The 24508-nt window shown below is 41.7% G+C and overlaps 1 protein-coding gene across 16 annotated transcripts in view; it reads right to left on the bottom strand.

Annotated features, from left to right (window-relative positions):
• Positions 1-3074: 3074 nt before the first annotated feature.
• The window catches only part of MAP7 (microtubule associated protein 7), a 193320-nt gene continuing 171886 nt past the window's right edge, over positions 3075-24508 (bottom strand). For all 16 annotated transcript variants that reach the window (XM_039467427.2, XM_039467428.2, XM_039467429.2 and 13 more), the window contains 9 exons: positions 24035-24333; positions 20390-20624; positions 17603-17786; positions 17338-17439; positions 16616-16666; positions 16454-16511; positions 13359-13461; positions 6213-6436; positions 3075-4580 (listed from right to left, as the gene is read on the bottom strand). In XM_039467427.2, coding sequence (XP_039323361.1) covers positions 4570-4580; positions 6213-6436; positions 13359-13461; positions 16454-16511; positions 16616-16666; positions 17338-17439; positions 17603-17786; positions 20390-20624; positions 24035-24333 — 1267 coding nt within the window. In that variant the 3' untranslated portion in view covers positions 3075-4569. The remainder of the gene's footprint in view (positions 4581-6212; positions 6437-13358; positions 13462-16453; positions 16512-16615; positions 16667-17337; positions 17440-17602; positions 17787-20389; positions 20625-24034; positions 24334-24508) is intronic.

The raw sequence follows: 24508 nt of genomic DNA, 5'->3' as shown, positions 1-24508 counted from the left end.
CTGGGATTACAGGTGTGAGCGACCATGCCCAGGCTTAAATACAGAAGTTTTAATATTTATTGAAAAATTACTGAGAAACTTTATACTCATTTTATTCAATCTTGATAATTAAGAAAACCCCATGAGATGAGTATTATTCTCCCACTTAGCAATGAAAATATTCAGATATGGAGAATACAAGTCATTTACCAAGCTTCCCATGGTTAATACTGGCAAACCTGGTATTTAACCACCTAAGTGTAATACTGGCTCTTCATTTTTCTATTGCTTCCAGCATTAGCATCTTGCCTTCTGACCCTCTCTTTTTACTCTTCCACAAGGTAATTAGAGATCCAGTAATTCAAAAGTGATTGTCAGTCCTTTTTTTAGTGTATTCTTTAATTTTTAGTTTTTTGTTTGCTTAGACAGGACCTGGCTCTGTCACCCAGGCTGGAGTGCAGTGGCACAATCACAGCTCACTGCAACCTCAACCTTCTGGGCTCAAGTGATCCTCCCATCTCAGCTTCTCAAGTGACTGAGACCCACAGACATGTGTGATCATGCCTGGCTCATTTTTTAATTTTTGTAGAGACAGGGTCTCCATGTTACTCAGGCTGGTCTCAAACTACTGGGCTCAAGCGATCCTCCCACCTTGGACTCCCAAAGTTTTGGGATTAGAGGCATGAGCCATGACACCTGACCTGTATATTTTCAAACAGAATTTTAGAACTTCTTTAGAACTTTATAAATCTTTGCATTAGTTTTTTTTTTTTTTTTTTTTTTTCTTGAGAAAGTCTCACTCTGTTGCCCAGGGTGGAGTGCAGTGGCATGATCTCGGCTCACTGCAGCCTCCACCTCCTGGGTTCAAGAGATTCTCGTGCCTGTCTCCAGAGCACCTATGGGATTACAGGCACGCACCACCATGCCCAATTTTTGTATTTTTTTAGTTTCTAAAATTACTTTTTATCTCTCAAATTTTAATCAAACGAATATAATCCAATTGAGAGTCACCAAGGAACTAATTACTAACAAAATATTTATAATAAAATTGACCCTTCTAGGCCGGGCACAGTGGCTCACACATGTAATCCTAGCATTCTGGGAGGCTGAGGCAGGCAGATCATGAGGTCAGGAGATGGAGACCATACTGGCCAACATGGTGAAACCCTGTCTCTACTAAAAAATACAAAGAACTAGCTGGGTGTGGTGGTGCACGCCTGTAGTCCCAGCTCCTCGGGAGGCTAAGGCAGGGGAATCGCTTGAACCTGGGAGACAGCGGTTGCAGTGAGCCAAGATTGTGCCACTGCACTCCAGTCTGGGTGACAGAGCAAGACTCTGTCTTTAAAAACAAACAAACAAAAAAAACCAAAAAAACCCTGTCCCTTCTATTCACATGCTGGTCTTCTTCTCTCCCACTTCTTGCAAGGCCTTCAGATCGCCTCCCCCAAACTAAGGAGGTGCTAAAGGATGTGAGAAAATGACAATCCAGAACATTTTCGAGTGGGCTTAGGTGTTTACTGAGTAAAAACAGGATTTTGGGGGAGGGAGTAAAGGCAAAATGATGTTTCTTAGATGTTAGCTTATTTTTAAAAATTGCTTTTTGTAACCTGATCCAATAGCTATTCCATCATGTTTTTTTTTTTTTTTTTTTCTCTTTTGGCAGTAGAGACAGGGGGTCTTGCTATGTTGCTCAAGCTAGTCTTGAATGGCTGGCCTTAAGCGATCCTCCTGCCTTGGCCTCCCAAAGTGCTTGGATTACAGTGTAAGTCACTGAAGCCAGCCCCACCATGCCTTTAAATGTTCAATGCACAGAACATTTAACATTGGATGTAGACCAATAGTCCATTTCAATCAGGTTTAAAAAAAGTAAAACAAAGGATGGAAGAATTTATTGTTGACTGTTAACTTCTTATGCAATAATTTACTTTAAAATGCTTTAAATAAACTGTGTAATATACATGTGCTGTGTAATTTAACTTCAATCTTGTTCTGAGGGTAAGTTACATACTATTTGAAGCACCCCAACCAGGTGGCTAGGCAGATGCTTTAAACACTTACCTAAATATATGCCAGAGTGTTCATCGGCATAAGGGATATTATAGTAATTTTTCATCAGTGAACACAGCCTGAAAAGTAGGTGGTTGTCTACACTTTCAGAGGCAAAATGCATGCAATGAAGTGTAAGAATCTGACAGATCCTGCAAAATAATGACTTCTGATATTTCCTCAGGACTAGAGATCTCTTTGCTTCTGTACCTTCCCCCTCCAGGACTCCACACACATTTATGATTGTTGCCTGATCCAACCGGGCGATTAGGTTTCTTAATTCTGCTTTCAGAATATCATTGCTTCTGCTTCACTGTAAACCTTTAGTCAAGGTGTTTGTGGGGTTACTTAAGAGCAGAGAAGGAACTTTCCCAAGCTTTCCAGAAGCCCTGCTTGCTAATAAACTGGTCACGTAAGATAACTGTTTTAGATTTGCTTTTATTGTAAACACGACGAGGTGGTGAGGTTATATAGGAGGGAGGACACATACAAGCCCTATCTTCCTGTAATAGCTAGAGGTACCACCAAATGGCCCTGTGATTGGTGACTAAATTGGCCTAGGTAGTTTGCAATGGTGTAGAAAGGAAACTAAAAGCCCATTCACTCTCATTTCATGCTGAGGGGCATATTTGATTCCTGAGCGCCTCCACTTAATGTAGTGTGAATACTGACGACTTCTTTAAGGTCTGTCAGTCAATACAGATTTTCCAAGTGCTTGCCGAAAAGCAATCCAGCCATTGTAAAGGTCAGGATCATTCCCTGGCAGCGCTGCTCTGAACACAATATAATTAAGAATTTTATACCACTTCGAATGAAAACTTGATTACTTAGAAGGCTTTCAGTTTGCTAATGATTGCAAAAGTCTGAAAACATAAATGAAAAAGAAAAACAGCCAAAACAGACCTACTGCTCTAAATTTTAAATAAAGCTATCCTATATGCTAAATCAACAGGAGGCTGGGAAAATGTCACTGATTTAAATGAAGGACAATTTGAAGACTAAAGAATCAATCTGAGTTAAGTTATAACATATGAGAAACCTAAAAGAAAAACTATGTCAACATTTTATTTGGTGTTTCATGCTAGGTTGATTTAAACAAATAAAACAACTTTGTTGAACAGATTTCTTTTTTAATATAATGACTGTGTACATGGACAACTGAAAATAGGCAAAACCCCCAAATGAGTGTTTTAACAAATTACAAGCTGTTACTAAAGACCATATGCTTGGATTAAAAAAAAAAAGTCCAATAGATAAAGTCTCATTCAACCTAGCAGTTTAACCAATTTCTCTTTTAATAAAACCTGCACATTACAGTGGTATAAATTTACTTTTAACACTCCATGTAAAAACATGTGCACCCTCTTCTTCTACATTTAATCATTAGTCGTCTCTAATACGGTAAAATAAATTTGAATTTATATTAGCAAACGAAAGTGCAAGTTTATACAGCCAGGCTCAGCAGCAAAACTGAAGAATAAGAATGAAAGGTGAAAGCTGACAGATGCCACGCAGAACAAGGACTTCCATGAAGGGCCGTGTCCTGTGTGCCAAACAGAGTCAACATTCCATCATGTTTTTCATTGCTCTTAAACGAGCAAAACCAAATTCTTTTTTTATTTAAAGAAATATTACATCTTTATTTTCCCCAACATAATTCGTAATCAGGTAAGGCAAAGATAAGTCCACCATCACCGGGGACAGCAGCAACATACAGACTTCAGAAATAGCCCTGAATCATCAGTAACATTCTCTCATGTAACATTAGAAGGAATGTATCTAACAAATTAAATTTGTAATGTTGTCACATTGTTCTAACTTATTTGATTAGTTCATATGGAAAAACTTTATAAATACATTAAGAGAACAGTAAATTATTTTCTTGCTCTGAAAAAATAATGTTTTTTCACATTTTAAAACATTTTAGTATGCTTTTGCAAAAGGAGTTGCAAGAAAAATGTGACAGCTTAGTTTGCAGAACGTCCATGTACAAGTTGTATTTATAAGAACCTGGTAATCTGCCTATAATTTGCCTCTACAAATAGAGCTCTTTGCAATAATATTTAAACAAACAGTTTTAAACTCTTCCCCTATTCATTCTACTTGTAGAGCAAAGAGGTACTTATTTTTCAAGTATTATATTATAAAAGGTAAATTTTTTTTTTTTTTTTTTTTTGCCAATTTTACATGTTAAGCTTTTAAGACCAAAAAAATCATGCTTAGTCAGCCCATTTCTTTTACAGCCAAATGCTCTTGTCTTTTAAAGAATGCAGAAAAATATTGATTTGCTAAGAAGGAGCACACTGGAAAAAGCCATTTGAAAGTATTGAAGAATGAGAAGTATTTCCTTTTTTCTATTGATGAAAATTATTAGAAAAGCTATCATCTGTTGTCTTTAGTTAGTTTTAATAAATCTTTTCAAAATGACGGTCAAGAACTCTTTAGAAAACTGGAGGAGGGGATGCTCCTTTATAGCATGAAAGGAATTCCATTAATTGTAGAAATTCTCATTAAATTTCAGCTTTGGTTCTTCAGAAGAAATACTCATATAACTTCTAGATGAAGAGACAGAAAAAGAACAGGTTAATATGAAATCTAAAATCTTACTTCAAGAATACTATAGTAATATCTGAAATTTTAAAAATTTACTATACTGTTAAATACACTTACATAAGAATAGGCAATTTTGTTAGGATTCACAGTCTTATATTTAGGTGAATTCTGTTACTCATAGGAAACACATGTTCTTCTCTTTACATCAGCTTAGGCCATAGCCTTCATTTTCCCAAGTGGCATACACAGATTGTACTTTTCTTGGTTAGGGGTTTAAACATTCATTTTCTCTTGTATCCTCAGTACCCAATGCTTAGGGTTCTAAACATGTTGGAAGGTTTAATAAATGTTGATAAATCATCTGGAAGTTCTTTCCCTTCCTGTAAATCTGTAACATAAGCAGGAAGCTGCACTGGGCATGTTTCCACCAACATACCATTAGTTGGACTGTTTCCAAAAACTTAAGAATCAGAAAGTCAGACAGGGGAGGGCCCTTGCAACCTCCTTTCAAATCCTAGAAAAGTGGAGTTCATTCACTAAAGTGAAATTCCACTTCCAAGGTCAGTACACTAGAGGAGAAGAGAAGAGTGGCTTCCTTTGGATGGGTGGTTCACATTGGCTATTTCACCCCATTAAAAGTTGATTTATTACAGATTGACTGATGAAATCTAAAAGGCAAAACAACTTGCCCACAAATAATTCTATACTGTCTTCATCTGCATATCCTGAATTTGGCCAGTTCTTTTCATAGTAAGTATAAAGAGATGCTGGTCAATACATGAAAGTCATCTGCAAGGAAGAGATGTCAACTAAACTGAAACAGGTTTGAAGGGATAGGGAGTTGACATTATCCTGCAAATTCCTGAGACTGACGGGATTGAGTTGCTGAGCTGCTATGAACATTGAGTTAGTAATATTTGATATTACTCCTTATTTCTTTGGGTCCTGATTGTTCTTTTTGCACAAAGACTTCAGGTCAAGTGTGGGTCTAAGAGACACTGTATACGATATAAAGTCACAGGCAGTTTCAACAGCAACAAAATCATTTAACAAGGAAAGATCCTTAGACCCAGTGTGATCCCATTCAGAGAACTAGTTTCATCACCTAAATCGTAAGAATCCATCATGTCACATTTTAAAAGGACAATAATTTATTACCCAGGTTGCCAAACCCATATGAGAGCAAAATGGTGGGAGAACATGACGGCAGTCTTCAAATATATGAAGACCTGAGAAAGACGGAAAAAACTCGTATCTTTCTCCAGTGGGCAGCACTAGGCCAGATGGTCCATAGGTTATGGGGATGCAGCCTTGTCTTTCTACAAAGCACATTCTGACCATGTGTGATGTTGGGCAGTGGGTGCTGCTCTGTGCAGGGAGGCTGATGGACACCCAGTGGGTGCTGCCAACTGGATTTCTGCAGTGACTGAGAGAATAGGAGAGGCCTTAGAAGTTGTCCAATCCAACTCAAAATTCAATCTCTGTGAGCCAGGCACAATCTTTTCCACTGTGTCTTACTTGGTCCTTTGAAGAACAAAGTGTTACCACAATCACACTGTAGAAGGCAGCAGTTCGTGTCCTCCTGGTGTCAGATATTTCTGATGACTACAGAAGGGAGTTGGAGGCAAGCTTACCTGCAGTCTGTTGTGTTTGGACACCATCTACCTGAGGCAGGGGCCCAAGTGTCCCTTCATCATCAAAGGCCAAAATCGGATTCAAAGGAATTTCTGGGCTCTCACTATTGGTGACATCTAATCTGGATGGTTTAGATCCAATGGGTAAGTTTATAATTTCTTCAAAATTTTCATTCTGAACAGATACTCCATTTTCATTTGGTTGTTTTTCCAAGTCGGGAGTGCTAGGCAATTTGAAAAATAAAAATAGAAATAAATTAGTCTTAATACTGGAAAGCACATTATTAGGAAAACCAAAGTGTTCTATAATGAATAATTCTATAAATCTATAATAAAAAAAAATCAGACTGATGAGTCACATCATTACTAATAAAATAAAATGTAGTGTATTTTAAATTCTTACTTTAAAAAATCTAGGTCAGGCACAGCGGCTCATGCCTATAATCCTAGAGCTTTGGGAGGCTGAGACGGGAGGACTGCTCAAGGCCAGGAGCTCAGTATCAGTCTGGGAAACATAGCAAGACCCCATCTCTACAAAAGATAAAAAAATTAGCTGTGTGTGGTGGCACACACCAGTAGTCCCAGCTACTCTGATGGCTGAGGTGGGAGGATCACTTGAGCTTAAAAGTTTGAGGCATCAGTGAGCTATGATGACGCCATGGCATTACAGCCTGGGCTATGGAGTAAGATCCTGTCTCTAAAACAACCACAAAACATTTTTAAATCTGTTCTTTTGTTACAAAAGTTATCAAATAAAACAATTTACCAATTATAGCAGATCATTAATAGAAACAAATCAGCAGCAGCAGCATTTCTACACATTTAATGATTTCTGCTGCAGGCATTTTTACATACATTTGATAAAGATGAAGGGATTATAATTTGGAGGAATTTGCACAAAGTCACACAACCACCGAGAGACAGTTAAGGCTAAATACACGACCTCTTAAACTCTGGTCTTGCGTTTTTCTCATTAAGTCATTTTGCACACTTCCTAGATATCTCCAGCCTCCTAAAGCACTTGCATAATTTCATAAATTTTTGAAGATCAATCTTCTTATCTTTGCCCCATAAATCTCTCACCTCATCTTGATCCTTACGAATTCATGCTTTATATCTTGGATTTATTTTTGAGATATACTTACTTGGCCCCAAATACTTAATCTTCTACAGTCTGTCTTAGATTGTCACTCTCTCCAACCAGACTGGCAGCCCCTTATGTTACATGCTTCTTATTATGCTTTACAATGTAGCCAAATAATGCCTATGTGTCAAATGAGGGCTAGATTAATTTTACCATTTTATTTGATTGCAGCAGTACACATATATGTGCAAGCTTCATAACTTGTTCAATGCTCAACAAATTACCTGTAGTCTTAGTAATGCCACCTGTTGGATATTATTAGCAGGTCAGTTTATCTTCTCAAATTGTAAAACAATGCTAACAACCTTTCCACTGCTTTTAAAAAATACTTTGCTTTTTTCACCCTATTGAAGAAATAGTTTGCTTTCTTTTTTCTTTTTTGAGAGAGGGTCTCACTCTGTTGCCCAGGCTGGAGTGCAGTGATGCAATCTCAACTCACTGCAACCTCCGCTTCCTGGGTTAAAGTGGTTCTTGTGCCTCAGCCTCCCGAATAGCTGGGCCTACAAGTGCACACAACCACGCCTGGCTAATTTTTGTATTTTTAGCAAGGACAGGGTTTCTTCGTGTTGGCCAGGATGGTCTCAAACTCCTGGCCTCAGTGATCTGCCCACCTCGGCCTCCCAAAGTGCTGGGATCACAGGCATGTGATCCAGCACCACATTCGGCCAAAACAGTTTACTTTCTCTACTGAGTGAGAAGTATTGATTTTGTTGAACACATTTTAAAGCATTTCTGATTTGAATATTCATACATTTTAAAAATTATTAAACCTTTTTTTATGGAAAAAATAAAGATGCCTGTCCTAAGTGTCTCACAAGGCACTGCAGAATACACTGAAAATATTATTTGTAAAATAACCTAAAATTTTATAGAGAAAGATTATACAGTATGACGATGACTTTCTGCTATTTTAACAAAAGGGAAGGTGAGGCCACTAGGCATAAGTCTGCGTAAGAGTAGAGTCAGACACACGTGCACATGCATGCCACCCCTCCCAGTCCCACGAGCACACGCATGCCTAACACCTGCTGTTCTAAGTGTCTGGGCTGCCACATCCCTCTTCCTGTACTTGCCTATCACCAATAACCTTTCTGTAACCAGGGAAACAATTTTGGTTCTTAATCCAGAGAGAATTTACATAGAAGTTCTGGCAAAGGATGAAAAACAGGAAGCCCCCTTTCCTTGGCAACCTTAACCTGTCACCTTCCAGGCCTGTGTGTGCTAATAAGTCATAAAGGCAATGGCTAACCTCGGGCCTGAGCCAGAACCAGATTTCATTTTCCCCTCCCACCACTGCCCATTCTCATGGTTGGCAGTTAGACGAATAATTTGTGCCATATGCACTGGATGACAAATCACGAAATGTTCAGGGGACATTGGGACTGGTAGACACTATGAAACTTAAACTGAAGTACTGGGGTTAGGGATTATGGATCCGTGGATCTATGTGTCCTCTCAGGATAAGAGCACCAGCTTTTGAATTCCCTGTCTTCAGCTACCTTCTGAAGGTTGAAGGCTGATGTAAGACTTCTGAAGACTCCACACTTTGCTCCAGTCCAAAATGTGTACAGGGAGAAGTTGGCACGTTGGCAGGAATCTGTAGTCCACACAGCTTATAAAAGCCAGAACCATATTTTTTTCTTAATATTTATTCATTAACTTAAGTAACTTTTAAATTAAAAGGGATACATCTCTTCCTGTGTGACCAACGGGGGCTTGGGAACGTTACTTTTCCTTTAGGCCAAACTAAGAGTAATGATGAACTCAAGATTTGGAAGAAAAAGACTGGGTCAAACACCAAAATTACCAAAAACTGCTTATTTTAAAAAAGGGGGAACAAGCTAAGGAGACAGCTGCCCTAGGGCTATGAACAATCATAAAATATCTTCTGGAGTATGAGGAGAGTAAGGCAGTAGCTGTAGAGGCAACAGAGCTTCTTAGCCTCTGGACTAGAGATTCTCAGCTGGGCGTGGAAGAACACCTCAGAATGACCTGAGAAACGGCAGATAACTTCCTCCGTTCCCATTCTGATATTCGCCCTGTCCTCTCCTGACCCGTACTCACATGGATCTGTATCCTTTCTTTCCTGTTCCAAAGCAAGTTTCCTAATCATGAACAAATACTTTCCTCAATTCTGTGGGAGCGTCCCTCCATAAGTACTCTCTCTCAAGAACCAAACATGGCTTTTGAGAGAATGATATGCTCAAGGGCATATATAATATTCACATATTTCATAAAGATACATTTCAAGTATTTTATAAACTTCGTATATCTCATATAGGAAAATGTATCTATTAATAAAATTTTATAAAATCCATGTTATGAACATATATTCATATATTTCTTTGTTAGTTTGCGACAGGGTCTCACTCTGTTGCCCAAGCCGGAGAGCAGTGGTGCGATCACAGCTTACTGCAGCTTCAATTCCCTAGGCTCAGGCGATCCTCCCGAGTATCCAGGACTACAGATGCATGCCACTGCCCTCGGCTAATATTTGTATTTTTTGTAGAGACGGGATCTCGCCATGTTGTCAGCTGGTCCTGAACTCCTGGGCTCAAGCCAGCTGCTTGCCTAGATCGGCTAAAGTGCTGGGATTACAGGCATGAGCCACCACACTTGGCATATTCACATATCTCTTGACACCTTTAAATGCTGGCCAGAATTGTGATAAGTCAAACTCTTTTCCATTCTAACTAATGTCAGTGGGGACCTGTTAGGAGGAAAGGAGATGGGCAAGAAAAATGGCTCTGGGGCAAAGGAGCCAGGTGTCTCACTCAGGAGTAGGGTGAGGAGTAGGGTTCAGGATGCTTCTGGTACAGAGCTGTTCTCTAACGAAGGATCTCAGTCCTAGCTGCTGGGAAAAGTAATGTTAGGGGGTCACCATCCTCCTGGGGTACTGCTAGACAGTTTGCTGATGTATATCAAGGTGGAGAGGGGAAAATATAATTTAGTTCACAGCATTCATTTATTTACAATGCATTAGGTACTAAAGACATTAGGAGAAGTGCTACTTCTTTCTCAATCTCAACTAAAAGCTAGTCATTCTGAGCAGTGGAGTTTTCTAGTAAAAACAAATTCTACCACTATACTTGCATGATCTGTCATGATGGATTTTCACAGAGTATCACCCACAGCATGATCTTTGAGAGGGTCTTTGAGCATTTCCATTGATCAGTGCTTTAATTCACAGTGGGCAAGCTAGAGGGATCTATAACTCTACTTGAGGTACAGAGTAGGGTATTTAATAAAGATGCTGACTGATCACAAGGATCAGGAAATGCTTCACTAAAAAGAATGCACTGGGATGAAAACCAAAGATTTTATAAGCATTTTAAGGTTGATTTGAAACTAGGAGTGAAAGGAAATATTCATGGATGTGATTGGTCGTTTAATGTTTTTAACAGGATTTCAGATGTAAAACTGTTTAAAAACTTGAGTTTCCATTGCATCAAAGGGAATGTTTATTCATGAATGGGAAACTCTGGGGATGGAGAGTAAAGATAAGAATAGGCTGGGTGTGGTGGCTCATGCCTGTAATCCAAACACTTCAGGAGGCCAAGGTGGGAGGACTGCTTGAGGCTGGAGGACTGCTTGAGGCCAGAAGCCAAGAGTTTGAGGCTAGCCTGGGCAACACAGGGAGACCTCATCTCTATAAAAATATATATTTTTTAAATTAGCTGGGTGTGGTGGCTTGCCTTGTAGTCCAGCTACTCAGGAGGCTGGGGTAGGAGGATCACTTGAGCCGGGAGGTAGAGGCTGCAGTGAGCCATGCTCGCACCACTGCACTCCAGGCTTGGTGACAGAGCAAGACCCTGTCTTATGAAATAAAATGAAAATAAAATAAAGTTAGGAATAAGCAAGCCCTTCTCTAAATGGAAGAGTGTAAGTGGCAGAGAGCCCCAGGGATCAGTGCTAGGATTAGTTTCATAATAATCGGAAGACAAGCAGGATAAAATTTAAGTATGCAGATAATGTTTATCCTTAGAAATTCATGTCCTAAAAATTGTCCCTCAAGAACAAAGAGAAAAATCATTAAATGAGTGACAAGGTAGGCAGTCTGTAAAAACAGCGGGTTTAGAAAACTGTCAGCTGAGCGATCCTTAAAAGACGGAGAACGATCAGTCACAATGGAGGTTAAGACATTTTGGAATCACTGCAAACTGTTCCTTGGTGATACTGATTCCTTGTGTTTTGATGGCTAAAAAAAAAGCCAATAAAATGCTAGGCAGGAGAAGATGGGATACCAGGAACAAACCAAAAGCATTATTCTACATTCACACTGCAGCTACACCTAGTGTACTGTGTGTTTTCTGGACACTGCATTCATTTTAGGAGGATAATGATATGTAACATTTGTATAGTACAACACAGTTTTCAGAACTCCTTCACAGACACCATTTCACTGAACCTCCCAATACTTTGTGTGGAAAACATCTCCATGTCCAGATGAGAAAACTAAGACTTAATTAAGTAGGTTAATCCCAGAATTTCTGAACTTCTCCAAGGTAAACTAGGGATCCAGCCTGGAACTTTTGGCTCTGAAGCTCTTTTTCCTCAACCCCATGCTGAAGAATCTCTTAAAGAAATACGAAGAAAATAATCACACAGCGGAAGAAGGCGTCTTTAGAGATAAGGTAAATGTGTTAGTTATTGATTTATTGCCTCTTAGCTCCAAATTTACCCATCGTCCCTGTTCTGTGAAGCTGGATCTGGGCCCATTAAATGATGATCCTTTGCCACTGCTGAAGCAACACTGCAGGAGAGTTTTGCTTCCTGGCTGGCGTCTGCTTGCTCCGCAGGCTTCTTTAGCATACACCTGCCTTTCCCAGTGCCTGGCTCCTGCAGTGCACGGTGGCCAGCAGCCTCCCCTCAGCACTCCACTGGGCAGATTCATGGTAGAGTGCTTCTGGGGAGACACTTCCCAGGGAACAGCACTCTAGAGGGTGGATCTCTGGCAAGCTCTGATGGCAAGAAACCATAGCAACTTCTCTGGCATCCAATGAGTAACAGTTATATCCTCTTTAACAAGGTCTGGATTACAGCCCTGGGGCTCTTTCTTGGGTGGAACACTAAGCAATGTGACTGCTCCTTGTATCTGCTATTCATATATATATATATATATATATATATATATATATATATATACACACACACATATATGAATGTATATTTGAATATATTTTCAAAATATATATTTGCAAAATATATTTTGAGACAGGGTCCCACTCTGTCGCCCAGGCTGGAGGGCAGTGGCATAATCACACCTTACTGCAGCCTTGATTCCCCAGGCTCAAGCAATCCTCCCACCTCAGCCTCCTGAGTAGCTGGGTCTCTAGGTGCATGCCACTGCACCTCGCTAACAGTATTAATTATGTATGGCTAAAATGCAGTTGTTATATACCATTAAACAACGTGGATATGGTCCAGATCAGGCTAAATATATACAAAGAAAACTAACAGATTATTACTTGCAATTTTTTTTTGCATTGTTTTTTTGAGACTCACTCTGTTACCCAGGCTGGAGTGCAGTGGCATGAGTTTGGCTCACTGTGTCCTTGACCTGCTGGGCTCATGCAATCTTCCTACCTCAGCCTCCTAAGGTGGGACTACAAGCACACACTAACACGTCTGGTTAGTTTTTCTATTTTTTTTCTACTTTTTTTTTTTTTTGTAGAGATGGTGTTTTGCTATGTTACCCAGGCTGCTCTAGAACTCTTAGCCTTAAGTAAACCTCCCTCCTCAGCCTCCCAAAGTATTGTGATTACAGGAATGAGTCCTGCACATGGCCAATTGTAGTAATATTCTTGGAACAGCCATCATCACCATCACATTTAAAGACTCAAAAAAAAGATACTTCCACTTTCTTGGAGTACAGAATTACTAGCTCAACCAAAAATCAATGCAGCCCGCCAAATAATGTGAGTGAAGTCTTTGAAATTCTGGTGGAGCTGATGGGTAAAAACAGTAATGCTTTACTTCAATGGATGTCAGTGAAAACTCACCTCTCCACTGTCACTTTTGATTGGTGTGAGGTAACCACATGTGGGCTGGCAACTGGCTCTCCATTTCCCGGAGCGTTTGTCGTACATGGAAGTGCAGATACCTCTAGGCATAGCAAAGGAGACGGAACGAAGGGTTACTAACATTCTTTTACCAGACCTAAACTCCAAGAGCCAGAATGTCTTGATTTATGTCTTGGCTCTGCTACTTAACCGCTGTGAGACCTTGGGCACATCACTTAAACTCTCTGTGCCTTAGTTTCCTCATTAGTAACAGTATCTATTTCATAGGCTGTTAGAATTAAATGTATTAACATTAACACAATAAAGGACTTAGAACTGTGCCTGGCATGTTGTAAGCGCTAAAATAAATATTATTAGTTTTTCTTGCACTAAAGTTACAGAAAGTATATAATGTTGAAACCAAAGCCACTGATAAAGATAGCAATATGCTGACTTGATCAAGCTGACACTAAATATCTTTACGAAGGATTCAGAGCAAATCACCATGGAACACTGTGAGTATTAAAAATATTTTTGAAAACTCAGTTTAGTCCTATGCATACTTAGAATGATGAGAATTTCACAAATGGAAAGGCAGGGTACGGTACCTAAACATTCCACCTCATTATTCAAAGCTCAATGTTGCAGCCTACTTTAAGCTAACAGTATTAATTACTGCCTCTAAAATACAGGACAGAGTTACTTGTAAACTTTCACACAGGCTGGAGTTTCAGATAAATCTATGGTAGTTTATGGTTTCAGCTTGATGTGAAAGAATAACTGAAATAATTTCTACCCCTCACCCCTTGCCCCCTGCTTTTTTTGAGACAGGGTCTCATTTTGTCACTCAGGCTGCAGTGCAGTGGCGTGATCATGGCTCACTACAGCCTCTACCTCCTGGGCTTAGGCAATCCTTCTGCTTCAGCCTCCCAAGTAGCTGGGACCACAGGTGCATGCCACTACGCCCAGCTAATTAAAAAACAAAATTATCTGTAGAGACAGGGTCTTGCCCAGTCTTGAACTCCTGGGTTCAAGTGATCCTCCTGCCTCAGCCTCCCAAAGTGTTGGGATTATAGGCATGAGCCACCACACCTGGCCTGAAATAATTCCAAGACAGTGTTATTTTACGACCTGGCACAAATTCAATAAAGCTGCCAGAGGTACAATAGATCGGATAACTAAGGCAGAAAGTAAGTGACAATTTCAAATCTGCCCAAATTTGCAAAGCTGGTAACAGGCAGCTCCTGAGAAAACATCTGAAAGGTCTGTAAACTTGCTGCCTGCTTACCTGCCTTAGAATTCTCTTTGGAGTACTGGTAACACCTGTCAGCCCTCAATCAGATGTGTGACTGGGAGAAGGGGAATATTTGTTAGGCACAGCTAATCCTCAAGCCTCTTTTTAGCAGTTTTAATTCAAATCAAATTGATGTGAGTGTTGACAAACACAGCTATGCCAATCAGCAAGTTTCGCTTTCCCTCTTGCCTTTCTTCATTCTTGGATTGAATTATAAAGAATATTGAAAGAACAGGTAAGGGATTAACAGGAAGAGGGAAAATGAAGACAAAAAACAGCATTAGTCCCTCAAATAATCCTGAGCTGGTGCAAGTTACAGCCTAACTTGATCACTCATGACAACTACTGGGTACTATGCCTGCTTACAGCTTATGTCTGTTATAATATTCTTGAAGACGGCATGCTAAAAATGCAACAGGGTTATAAAATACAACCATTAGGACTATTCTCCAAACACACACATACATACGTTAGGGCATCTTTAAAAGAGCATGAAAACCCTACTATAAAGGAATTACAACATACAGAGACCGAAATAGCTTCTACTGAAATAAAACTAAGTCTCAAACTATCAATAATACTTTACATTTGAAAACCCTTAATGTTTAAAGGCAATGTTCTGTCCTTGATCTTTTTACCAACAAAAGCAAAGGTAGTCCAGCCTTTGCTTTTGTTGGTAAATAGAAACTGCAGGACCTGTGGTATTTTCTTTTCATTTTGGTATCGCACTTGAGGAAAGAGGAAGACAAGGATGTGCTACCTCCTAAGCACCTGCAGGTACCATCCTGCAGAAGACCATGCGCGATCACTGAAGGAGTCGAATCAGGAGCTGCGGAACCTGGGCCCCAGCTGCGTGAGCCTGGCCTGTCACTGAATCTGAGAGCCCCGGTGGATAGGGACCTTGCCTATTTGTTCACACTGAACCCAGCCCTATAACACAGCCTGGTACATAGAAGAGCTTCAAAAATGCTTGTTGACTCCAGGGCAAAGCAAAGTAACCACCTCACAAGGCAGCAGTAGAAATTATGTATGAAAGATGTACCTGATACAAAAAGGGCACTTAATCAATATTAATTTAATCTCAGTATTAAGGTTAATTTCACCTTTATTTAAAATATATTTGACTTATAATCACCCCCCCACCCCCCCAAAAAATCAGTAATCTCTTTCCAAAGCCTATGGCATGTAAGTAACTCTCTAAGGCAATTTTAAGAACACTGTACATTATATGTGTGGTATCACTATGGAGCCCAAGAACATGCCTAATTATTTGTTAATTAAAAAACAAGAATTTCAACAAAATTTTAACTCTATTTTGAAGCCAGATCTAAGAGAAATAACATTTAAATCTTGTTTCTGAGAACTGCCTATAATCCAAGTTGTCAAATGTATAAATTTAAAGCCCTTCCTTAAGAAGAAACATAAATATATACTACTTTAGCAGACAGTATGTAGCAAATAAAATTTAGTTTTATAAACTCAAAGGAAAGTCATCTAAAAGTATGCGTATGCATACACACATGCATAAGTATGTATACATATATGCATAAATATGTATTAGATAAGGTGATTTAAAATATCAAGCAACCCATTTGAGTATAAACAAATGTGAAAAGTATCTGGCAGAAACACTAGACAGTGTTTTTCATAAGAGGAAGGAGTAGATGACAGGGCCCTAAGCTTCCATGAGTCTGAGTACTGGATCTTTTTTCTCTCCATCAACTCCTGAGTATCTTCACCCCTGGTGAGTCAATTCAGACATTTTATATGTGAATTGGTTTGAGTTCATTGATAGAAATACCTGTTCCTCCAGCAAGAGCTCCCTTGGCTATATCGCCATTTCTCTGATCAATGGTTTTCTATCAAGAAGAAAAGAAGACGACTTAAAAAAATCAGAGTTACAAGTGAAAATGAAAAAGATAAAAGCAGACAAGAAGAGTTAGAAAACGGCCATGTCGGATACCTTATCTGTTGCTTCTGTTCTCCTGGTTCTTTTCATAATCTCCTCAAGTCGCTATAAGAAAGGAAGAATTGAGCAAGAAGATGAGACACAGAAAAAAGGCCAGCCTAGCACATTTAACTGATGAAATAGATTATTAAAAATGGTCTGCTGTTTTGGAAAAATAAAATGCACATTTCTTTTTTTTTGAGACAGAGTCTTGCCCTGTCGCCCAGGCTGGAGTGCAGTAGCAAGCTCTCAGTTCACTGCAGCCTCTGTCCCCTGAGGGCGAGCAATTCCCCTGCCTCAGCCTCCCGAGTGGCTGGGATTACAGGCGATGGCCACCACGCCCAGATAATTTTTGTATTTTTAGTAGAGATGGGGTTTCGCCATGTTGGTCAAGCTGGTCTTGAACTCCCGACCTCAGGTGATCTGCCTGCCTTGGCCTCCCAAAGTGCTGGGATTACAGGCATGAGCCACGGCATCTGGCCTTGCTACTGTGTCTTAATTGGAGTTACCCAAGAAAGTTGGAAGTGCCTTAAGCTAAGGGAAGTGGAGGTAACGGTTTTTTAGTGAGGGCTAAGACACTGAGAGAGATTTCTCTGCAGGAGATTGTCATCACTGAGGGGGCCACGAGTTTATGCAGAGAGGGAAGAACACACGTTTTCCGACGGCAAGGGCTAGTGTCTGGGTCTTTCGAGGGTTGCAAGTTCGCGTCCTGGGCGTCTGTGCTGAGACGCAGCTACCTTCTTTCTCTCCAGGCGCTCCTGCTCCTCCTTCTGGAAATGCTTCTCTCGTTCCTGCCGGACCCTCTCTGCTTCTTCACGAACACGAGCTTCTTCTTCTTTCTGAAAACAGAAAGTCGGTGTCTGCCTCTGACAAGGCAGGCTGCCCGGGTCTCCCAGGGGGCTCCTGGAGGTGGGGGTGAGGTGGCAGATGGAGGAGGTGTGGACAGCGGGAGCACCGCCACCCTCCTCTGCAGGGCTGCGGCACCTCCGGACCCGGCCGCACCTGCCTCTGGGCGCGCTCCGCCTCCTCCCGCTCCGCCTCCTCCCGCTCGCGCTGCGCCCGCTCCTCCGCCTGCCGCCGCAGCTGCTCCTCCTTCTCCCGGGCCTGCTCTGCCTCCAGCCGGCGCGACTCCTCTCGGCGAGTCCGCTCCTCAGCCACCCGTTGAGCCAATTCCTCTCTCTTTTGTCTGGAAAAAGATAACAACAAGCAATGAGGAAAGGATTCCCTGTTTAATAAATGGTGTTGGGAAAACTGGCTAGCCATATACGCGGAGCTGAAACTGGACCCCTTCCTTACACCTTATACAAAAATTAACTCCAGATGGATTAAAGATTTAAACATAAGGATTAACACCATAAAAACCGTAGAAGAAAACCTAGGCAACACCATTCAGGACATAGGAACAGGCAAGGGCTTCATGACTAAAACACCAAGAGCAACACATCAAAAGCCAAAATAGACAAATGGGATCTAATTAAACTCCAGCGCTTCAACACAGCAAAAGAAACAATCATTAGAGTGAACCGGCAACCAACAGAATGGGAAAACATTTTTGCAATCTACCCATCTGACAAAGGGCTAATATCCAGACTCTACAAAGAACTAAAGCAGATTTACAAGAAAAAAACAAACCCATTCAAAAGTAGGCGAAGGATATGAACAGACACTTTACAAAAGAAGGCATTTATGAGGCCAATAAACATATGAAAAAATGCTCATCATCACTGGTCATTAGAGAAATGCAAATCAAAACCACATTGAGATACCATCTCACGCCAGAACGGCGATCATTAAAAAATCTGGAGACAACAGATGCTGGAGAGAATGTGGAGAAAAAGGAACACTTTTACACTGTTGGTGGGAGTGTAAATTAGTGTAACCATTATGGAAGACAGTGTGGCCATTCCTCAAGAATCTAGAAATAGAAATTCCATTTGACCCAGCAATCCCATTACTGGGTATATACCCAAAGGATTATAAATCGTTCTATTATAAAGACACATGCACGTGTATGCTTGCTGTGGCACTATTTACATTAGCAAAGACCTGGAATCAACCCAAATGCCCATCAATGATAGACTGGACAAAGAAAAGGTGGCACATATACACCATGGAATGCTATGCAGCCACAAAAAACGACAAGTTCCTGTCCTTTGTAGAGACATGGATGAATCTAGAAACCATCATTCTCAGCAAACTGACACAAGAACAGAAAACCAAACACTGCATGTTCTCACTCATAGGCGGCTGAAGAACAATAAAAACACTTGAGCACAGGGAAGGGAACAACACTCACTGGGCTAGGTGAGGAGATGGAGGGGAGAGGAAGGGAGGGACAGCGGGGCGTGGGGTGGATGGGGAGGGATGACACCGGGAGAAATGCCTGATGTAGGCAACAGGGGCGGGGCGGAAGACGTGGCATGTATATACCTATGCAACGATCCTGCAGGATGTGCACATGTACCCCAGGGCCCAAAGTACAATTAAAAAAAAAAAAAAAGACAAAACCAAAACCAAAGACACCTGAGGGGAAATCCTTGGAGAGGGGCCTGCCTCGGTGGTTCTGTAGGGGCAGTTCCTTCAGGCATCCAGCAGAAAAATCCCCACCGGATGCGTTCAGCACTGCTAAGGGACAAAACGCAAGGACACGCTTAGTCTTCCCCCACCACTTGCCAGCTGCACTGCCATCCATGGTAAGCAGAAGGAACATGTAACCACCAATATCTTGGGGAGAGCTGGCTTTTTGCAAGGAATTTAACTCTTTTTAGAGGCTCAGACTTGTTTAATTCAAATAATGTGACTCTTAGTAATGAATTTGAAGCACCCCCACCAAAGGAAATCTTTGTAAATAAATAAAGGTCATAGTGTTCTGTCACAGGACATGTGGGACAGTCATGTTGCCCTGTGACCTTGCAGCTGGTCTGCAAGGATGAAAGCTTCCTTATCAGAGCCAAGGGCAGGGCATGGCCAAGATGGCGGCCCAGTGCAGGGCATGAGATCCTTCCCCAGGGTACAGTTGTGTTTGTTTGAAGAACAATTATATTGACATTAGTCTTATTAGCTCCAGAAGGTGACCAATTAAGCAAACTGTCTCTGGCATACTGCCAGGCAGGTAATCATGGGGCATGTCAAGATCCCACCTGGCTACCCTCCGAGAGGAGTTTTATCTGGAAAGGAGAAAACATGAACCCGTATTATGCAGCCTTAATGTGATAATTACAGAGATAAAGAGGAAACCTGGAGATTGGAGCTGTGTTAAGTAAAAAAGCAGACTGTACAATTGTATCTCTGCTGTGGTTATAATTATGTAAATGTGTATGTATGTATCTGTGCACACACACTCCCATACTGTTGAAGACTAGAAAGGACCACCCAAATGTACGCAATTACTGAAAAGTGATATGATTACGGATTTTTTTTCTTTAAAATTTTCTCCATCAATGTTGTTGTACTATAATTAAAATAAGAAAACATGGCTGGGCATGGTAGCTCATGCCTGTAATCCCAACATGTTGGGGGGTTTGGGTGGCAGGATCCCTTGAGCCCAAGAGTTTGAGACTAGCCTGGGCAATATAGTGAGACCCCATTTCTATTAAAAAAAAAAAAAGAAGAAGAAAACGCGATTTAAAAAGCAAATTGCTTGGTAGTCAAAGGAAATAATCCTGAAAGAACTAATCCATTCACTTTCATCAGTATAATCACCTCCTCCCTCTCGGAGGGGAGACGAGTTAATCCAAGGTATCACTGACATCACTGACACCATGGTGCTGAGCAATGTCTCCCCTTTACCTTTCAAGCTCTTCCTGCTCCCTCCTCTCCCTTTCTTCCTTTTCTCTCTGCTCTCGGGCCAGCCGCCTCTTCTCAGCTAGCAGCCTTGTGGCCTCTTCTGGGTCGGTGGTTCCTGCAGAAGGCTTAGGAGAAGCACTGACAGCCACAGTGGATGCCGGTGGCGGGACCATGGTTGGGGTGGGGACTGAGGCTGGAGTTGGGGCCGAGGCTGGAGCTGGGGCCGTGGCTGGAGCAGCTGCACAAATAGGAACAAGGAGAAAAGCAACTGGAAACAAAATCCAAAGAACAAAACCAAAACTGGCATTCCCCACATCCCAGGCCTAGAATTCACCCTTATAAAAGAAAAGGGAGTGTTTATTACTGTGTGTTCTCACGGTTTCACTGTGTTCTATCTGTAACCAAGCAACAGATAAAAAAAATCAGTATGTGTAAGTGAGACATCCAAAAAGATGACACTCTGTCACCAAGGCTTATTTTTATACCAGTGAAATCAGTTAACAACATACATTGAATGTGTATAGAGCTTCATGTTAGAGTCTGTAGGAAGTTATACACTGAGCAAAAAGAAGATGAGATCATCCGTTTGTCTTTCATTGCATTTGAAAATTCCTACTCTTTGGTAACCATTCATTACTAGAGCAGCATCCTCAGCATCCATGCCACGAGTCCAGATTCAGACTGGGAAGATGGCACCCTATGAAGGGGACTCTTCTGTTTCCCCAGAGCTGCCTCTAGGTCTGAGATGAGAGGAGCTTAGGCCTCTTTGGGAGCTGGTGCTCATTCTGCTTATTCATCCCAGGCTGCCAAGATGCAAGACGGGAGCAGAAGTGCCCTGGCCTTACCTGGATTTAGGAATATGACTCGAGTGCTGCTGCAGCAGAAGCCCCACACAGACACTCACAATTCGGCACCACAGCGAGTGCCAGCTCTGGTGCCTGGCTGCTCCAGCCCCTCCTTTCGAGGGTCACATTTCTACTTCTGCTCCCATAGATTTTTCTTGGCCATCTTGATGCTCTATAGCCCTTAATTCCCTTTTCCATGGATGGAAACACTGGACATCTCCTTTCTCTAACATTCTCACCTGTTTCGAATCATCTCTTCTTTTTTTGCCTCTATCTTCTGTCTCCAAATTAAGTCTTAAGTAGAAAACTTTTGAATAAAGGCAGTTCTCAACTAGAAATATTGAATTCCCAGATCTAGGTGGTTTTAAATTTCTAAAAGCATCTGAGTTAGCCTGGGAGAGGTGAGAACCAGTGAGTCTTCTGGAAAACAAATCTGACTTCTATCAAGCACACAGGCTATGCCAGGGGTCCTTAAACGGCAATACGCTATGTCCAGGAATAGCACTGCCAGATTTAACTGGCCACCCTGTGTTCTATCTGGCAACCATGTTTAGGCATCAACTGACAAGCTTAGTATCTTTCAGAGTCCTCACATCTACCACTGCATATTCTGACTCAGTAAGTCTGAGGTAAAGCCAAGGGTCTGTATTTCAAAACATTATGGATGTGGTGGTTTAAACATATTTCCAGTTTTCCCCAGTCCCTCTGAGGAATCTAGGGCCACGCTGGAGTGGGACCCTCACTTCATCAGGCAATTAGCATGTTGTCTGGCAGTTCCAGCCAGCCCCACACTTGCTCGCACCACAGCCTCTGTTTCTGAGCTCACCTGCGTTCTGCATGAGGCTCAGCCCTCATTCTGCATGAGGGTCAGGTGGGACCATCAAGGAGGATAAGATCAATGCCTTCATTAAAGTGAATGTGCATAAAAATAAATAAATAAATAAATAAATAAATAAGGTGTCTGGTGTAACTGCTGAACCTTTTTGGACTGGCTTGTTGGCAAAGACGGCCAATGATGACATGGGCAGCCTCGTGTGCAATGCAGGAGTTTGTGGAGCTGCACCAGCAGGAGTTCCTGCCCTCTCTACCAATGCTGTTCCAGCTGAGGGGAAGAAATAGAGGCAAAGTAAAGAGAGTCTGCGGAGTCTCAGGAGGATATGGGCTTTAGTCTTTTTGACTAAACCTCTTTTGTCACAAGTTCAATACAGAGCTGAACTCGTGAAACGCATTCTTTGAAAACTCCCCCTTCAAAAGGTAGAGACTATGTCTTCTCCTGGAGTGTGAGTTCCACCTCGTGACTTTTCCACTTAACAGAATGTGACAAAACATTGGCGTGTGACTTCTGAGACTGGGTCATAAAGACACTGTAGATTCCTCTTCATTCTCTCTTCTAGGTCAGTCACTCTGGCGGAAGCCAGCAGAGCAAGCAGACAGATGAGGACATTCAGCGATATATGGAGTGGTCCGCGTGTAGAGAAACTGAGGCCCGCCCGCCTCCCGCCTTGTGTGTAAGCCACTGTCCAGCTCTGGGTGAGTCGTGAGATGACTGCAGCTCTAGCGGACAGCTCGACTGCAATCTCATGAGCTCGACTGCAATCTCCCAGCTGAGCTGCTCCCAAGTTCCTGACCCAAGAATCCGTGTGATACGATACATGTTTGTTGTTGTTTTAAGCTGCAAGTTCATTGTGCAGCAATAGATAACAAATACAACAGGTGATTGTGATGCAGGTGCTCTGAACACATTTTGTGAAACACTGGATTTAGCCAATAAAAGCACTGAGGAGCTATGCCTGAATTCATGTGTTTGTGGCTCTAACGATAGGCTTTTGGAGGTATGAGTCGAGATTTACATTTCTATTTCCGCTCCCAGAGATTTTTTTTTTCACGGCTATCATGATGCACTATGGCCCTCCTTTCCTTCTTTCCTTTTCCATGGAAGCGAACACTGGGCTCTTCCTTTCTCTAACATTTCACCTGTCTTGACTATCTCTTCTTTCTTGCCCCGCCCTCTATCTTCAAATTAAGTCTTAAGTAGGAAACTTTTCAATGAAGACATTTTTCAACTAGAAATTTTGAATTTCTAGCTCCAGGTGATTTTATATTTCTAAGTAGCATCTGGTTAGCCTGGCAGAGGTGAAAACCAGTAGGTCCTTCTGGAAAAAATTCTGACCTCTATCAACTGCACAGGCTAAGCCAGGGGGTCATTAAACTCTGGTATGCATAGGAATAGCATTGCCACGTAATTATTTTACTTAATTTTTTACTAAGTAAAAAACTATTTTTAAGCAACCCTAAGTTAAAAAAAGTATATATATATGTATGAGTGTGTGTGTATATATATATATATATATTTTTTTTTTTTTTTGAGATGAAGTTTCGCTCTTGTTACCCAGGCTGGAGTGCAATGGCGCGATCTCGGCTCACCGCAACCTCCGCCTCCTGGGTTCAGGCAATTCTCCTGCCTCAGCCTCCTGAGTAGCTGGGATTACAGGCATGCGCCACCATGCCCAGCTAATTTTTTGTATTTTTAGTAGAGACAGGATTTCACTATGTTGACCAGGATGGTCTTGATCTCTTGACCTCATGATTCACCCGCCTCAGCCTTCCAAAGTGCTGGGATTACAGGCTTGAGCCACCGCGCCCGGCCTAAAAAAGTATATTTAAGGAAAGGTGTTAAACTTAACCTTAGAGTAATATTTCCAAGTTTCCAATCAGAGAAGAAAAGGAAAACAAAAAAAGCTTAATCAAAGCAGTGCAGGAGAAAAAGACAGAGCACCCGAACCACAGGTGAGTTCGCTCTTACCAGGGCCAGCTTCTGGTTTGGCAGGTGTCCCCTCTTCAACTGTGGTGGCTTCCACCTTCACTAAAGGTGCTCTGCCCTTTAGTGAGGGCTCGTTGGCAACTTTCTGAGGTTCCTTCTCAGGGTCCTTTTTCTCAGGGTCTTTTTTCTCAGGCTCCACTCTGCCTTCCCTCTTGACAGGGCGGATGTTGCCGGGGGATGGGGGCCGGACCTGAGCAGGAGCAGCTTTGACTGTGCCGGGTGGCAAAGAGGATGTCGGTCTGGGTGTCCCAGGCAAGTGAGGAAGAGACTTGGACGGAAGCCTGGGTCACAAACCAACAAGGCAGACAGAAGGGGACACATGAGAACAGATTTGCCAGAACTGAGAACACGACTTGAAGGAAAAGAATGCAGATATTGGCCAGGCGTAGCGGCTCATGCCTGTAATCCCAGAACTTTGGGAGGCTGAGGCGGATGGATCACGAGGTCAAGAGATCA

Source organism: Saimiri boliviensis, chromosome 4 (genome assembly GCF_048565385.1).
Source record: "Saimiri boliviensis isolate mSaiBol1 chromosome 4, mSaiBol1.pri, whole genome shotgun sequence".
Classification (NCBI taxonomy): Eukaryota; Metazoa; Chordata; class Mammalia; order Primates; family Cebidae; genus Saimiri; species Saimiri boliviensis.
The sequence above is the reverse complement of the archived record's forward strand: the minus strand, read 5'-3'. Positions and strand labels throughout refer to the sequence as shown.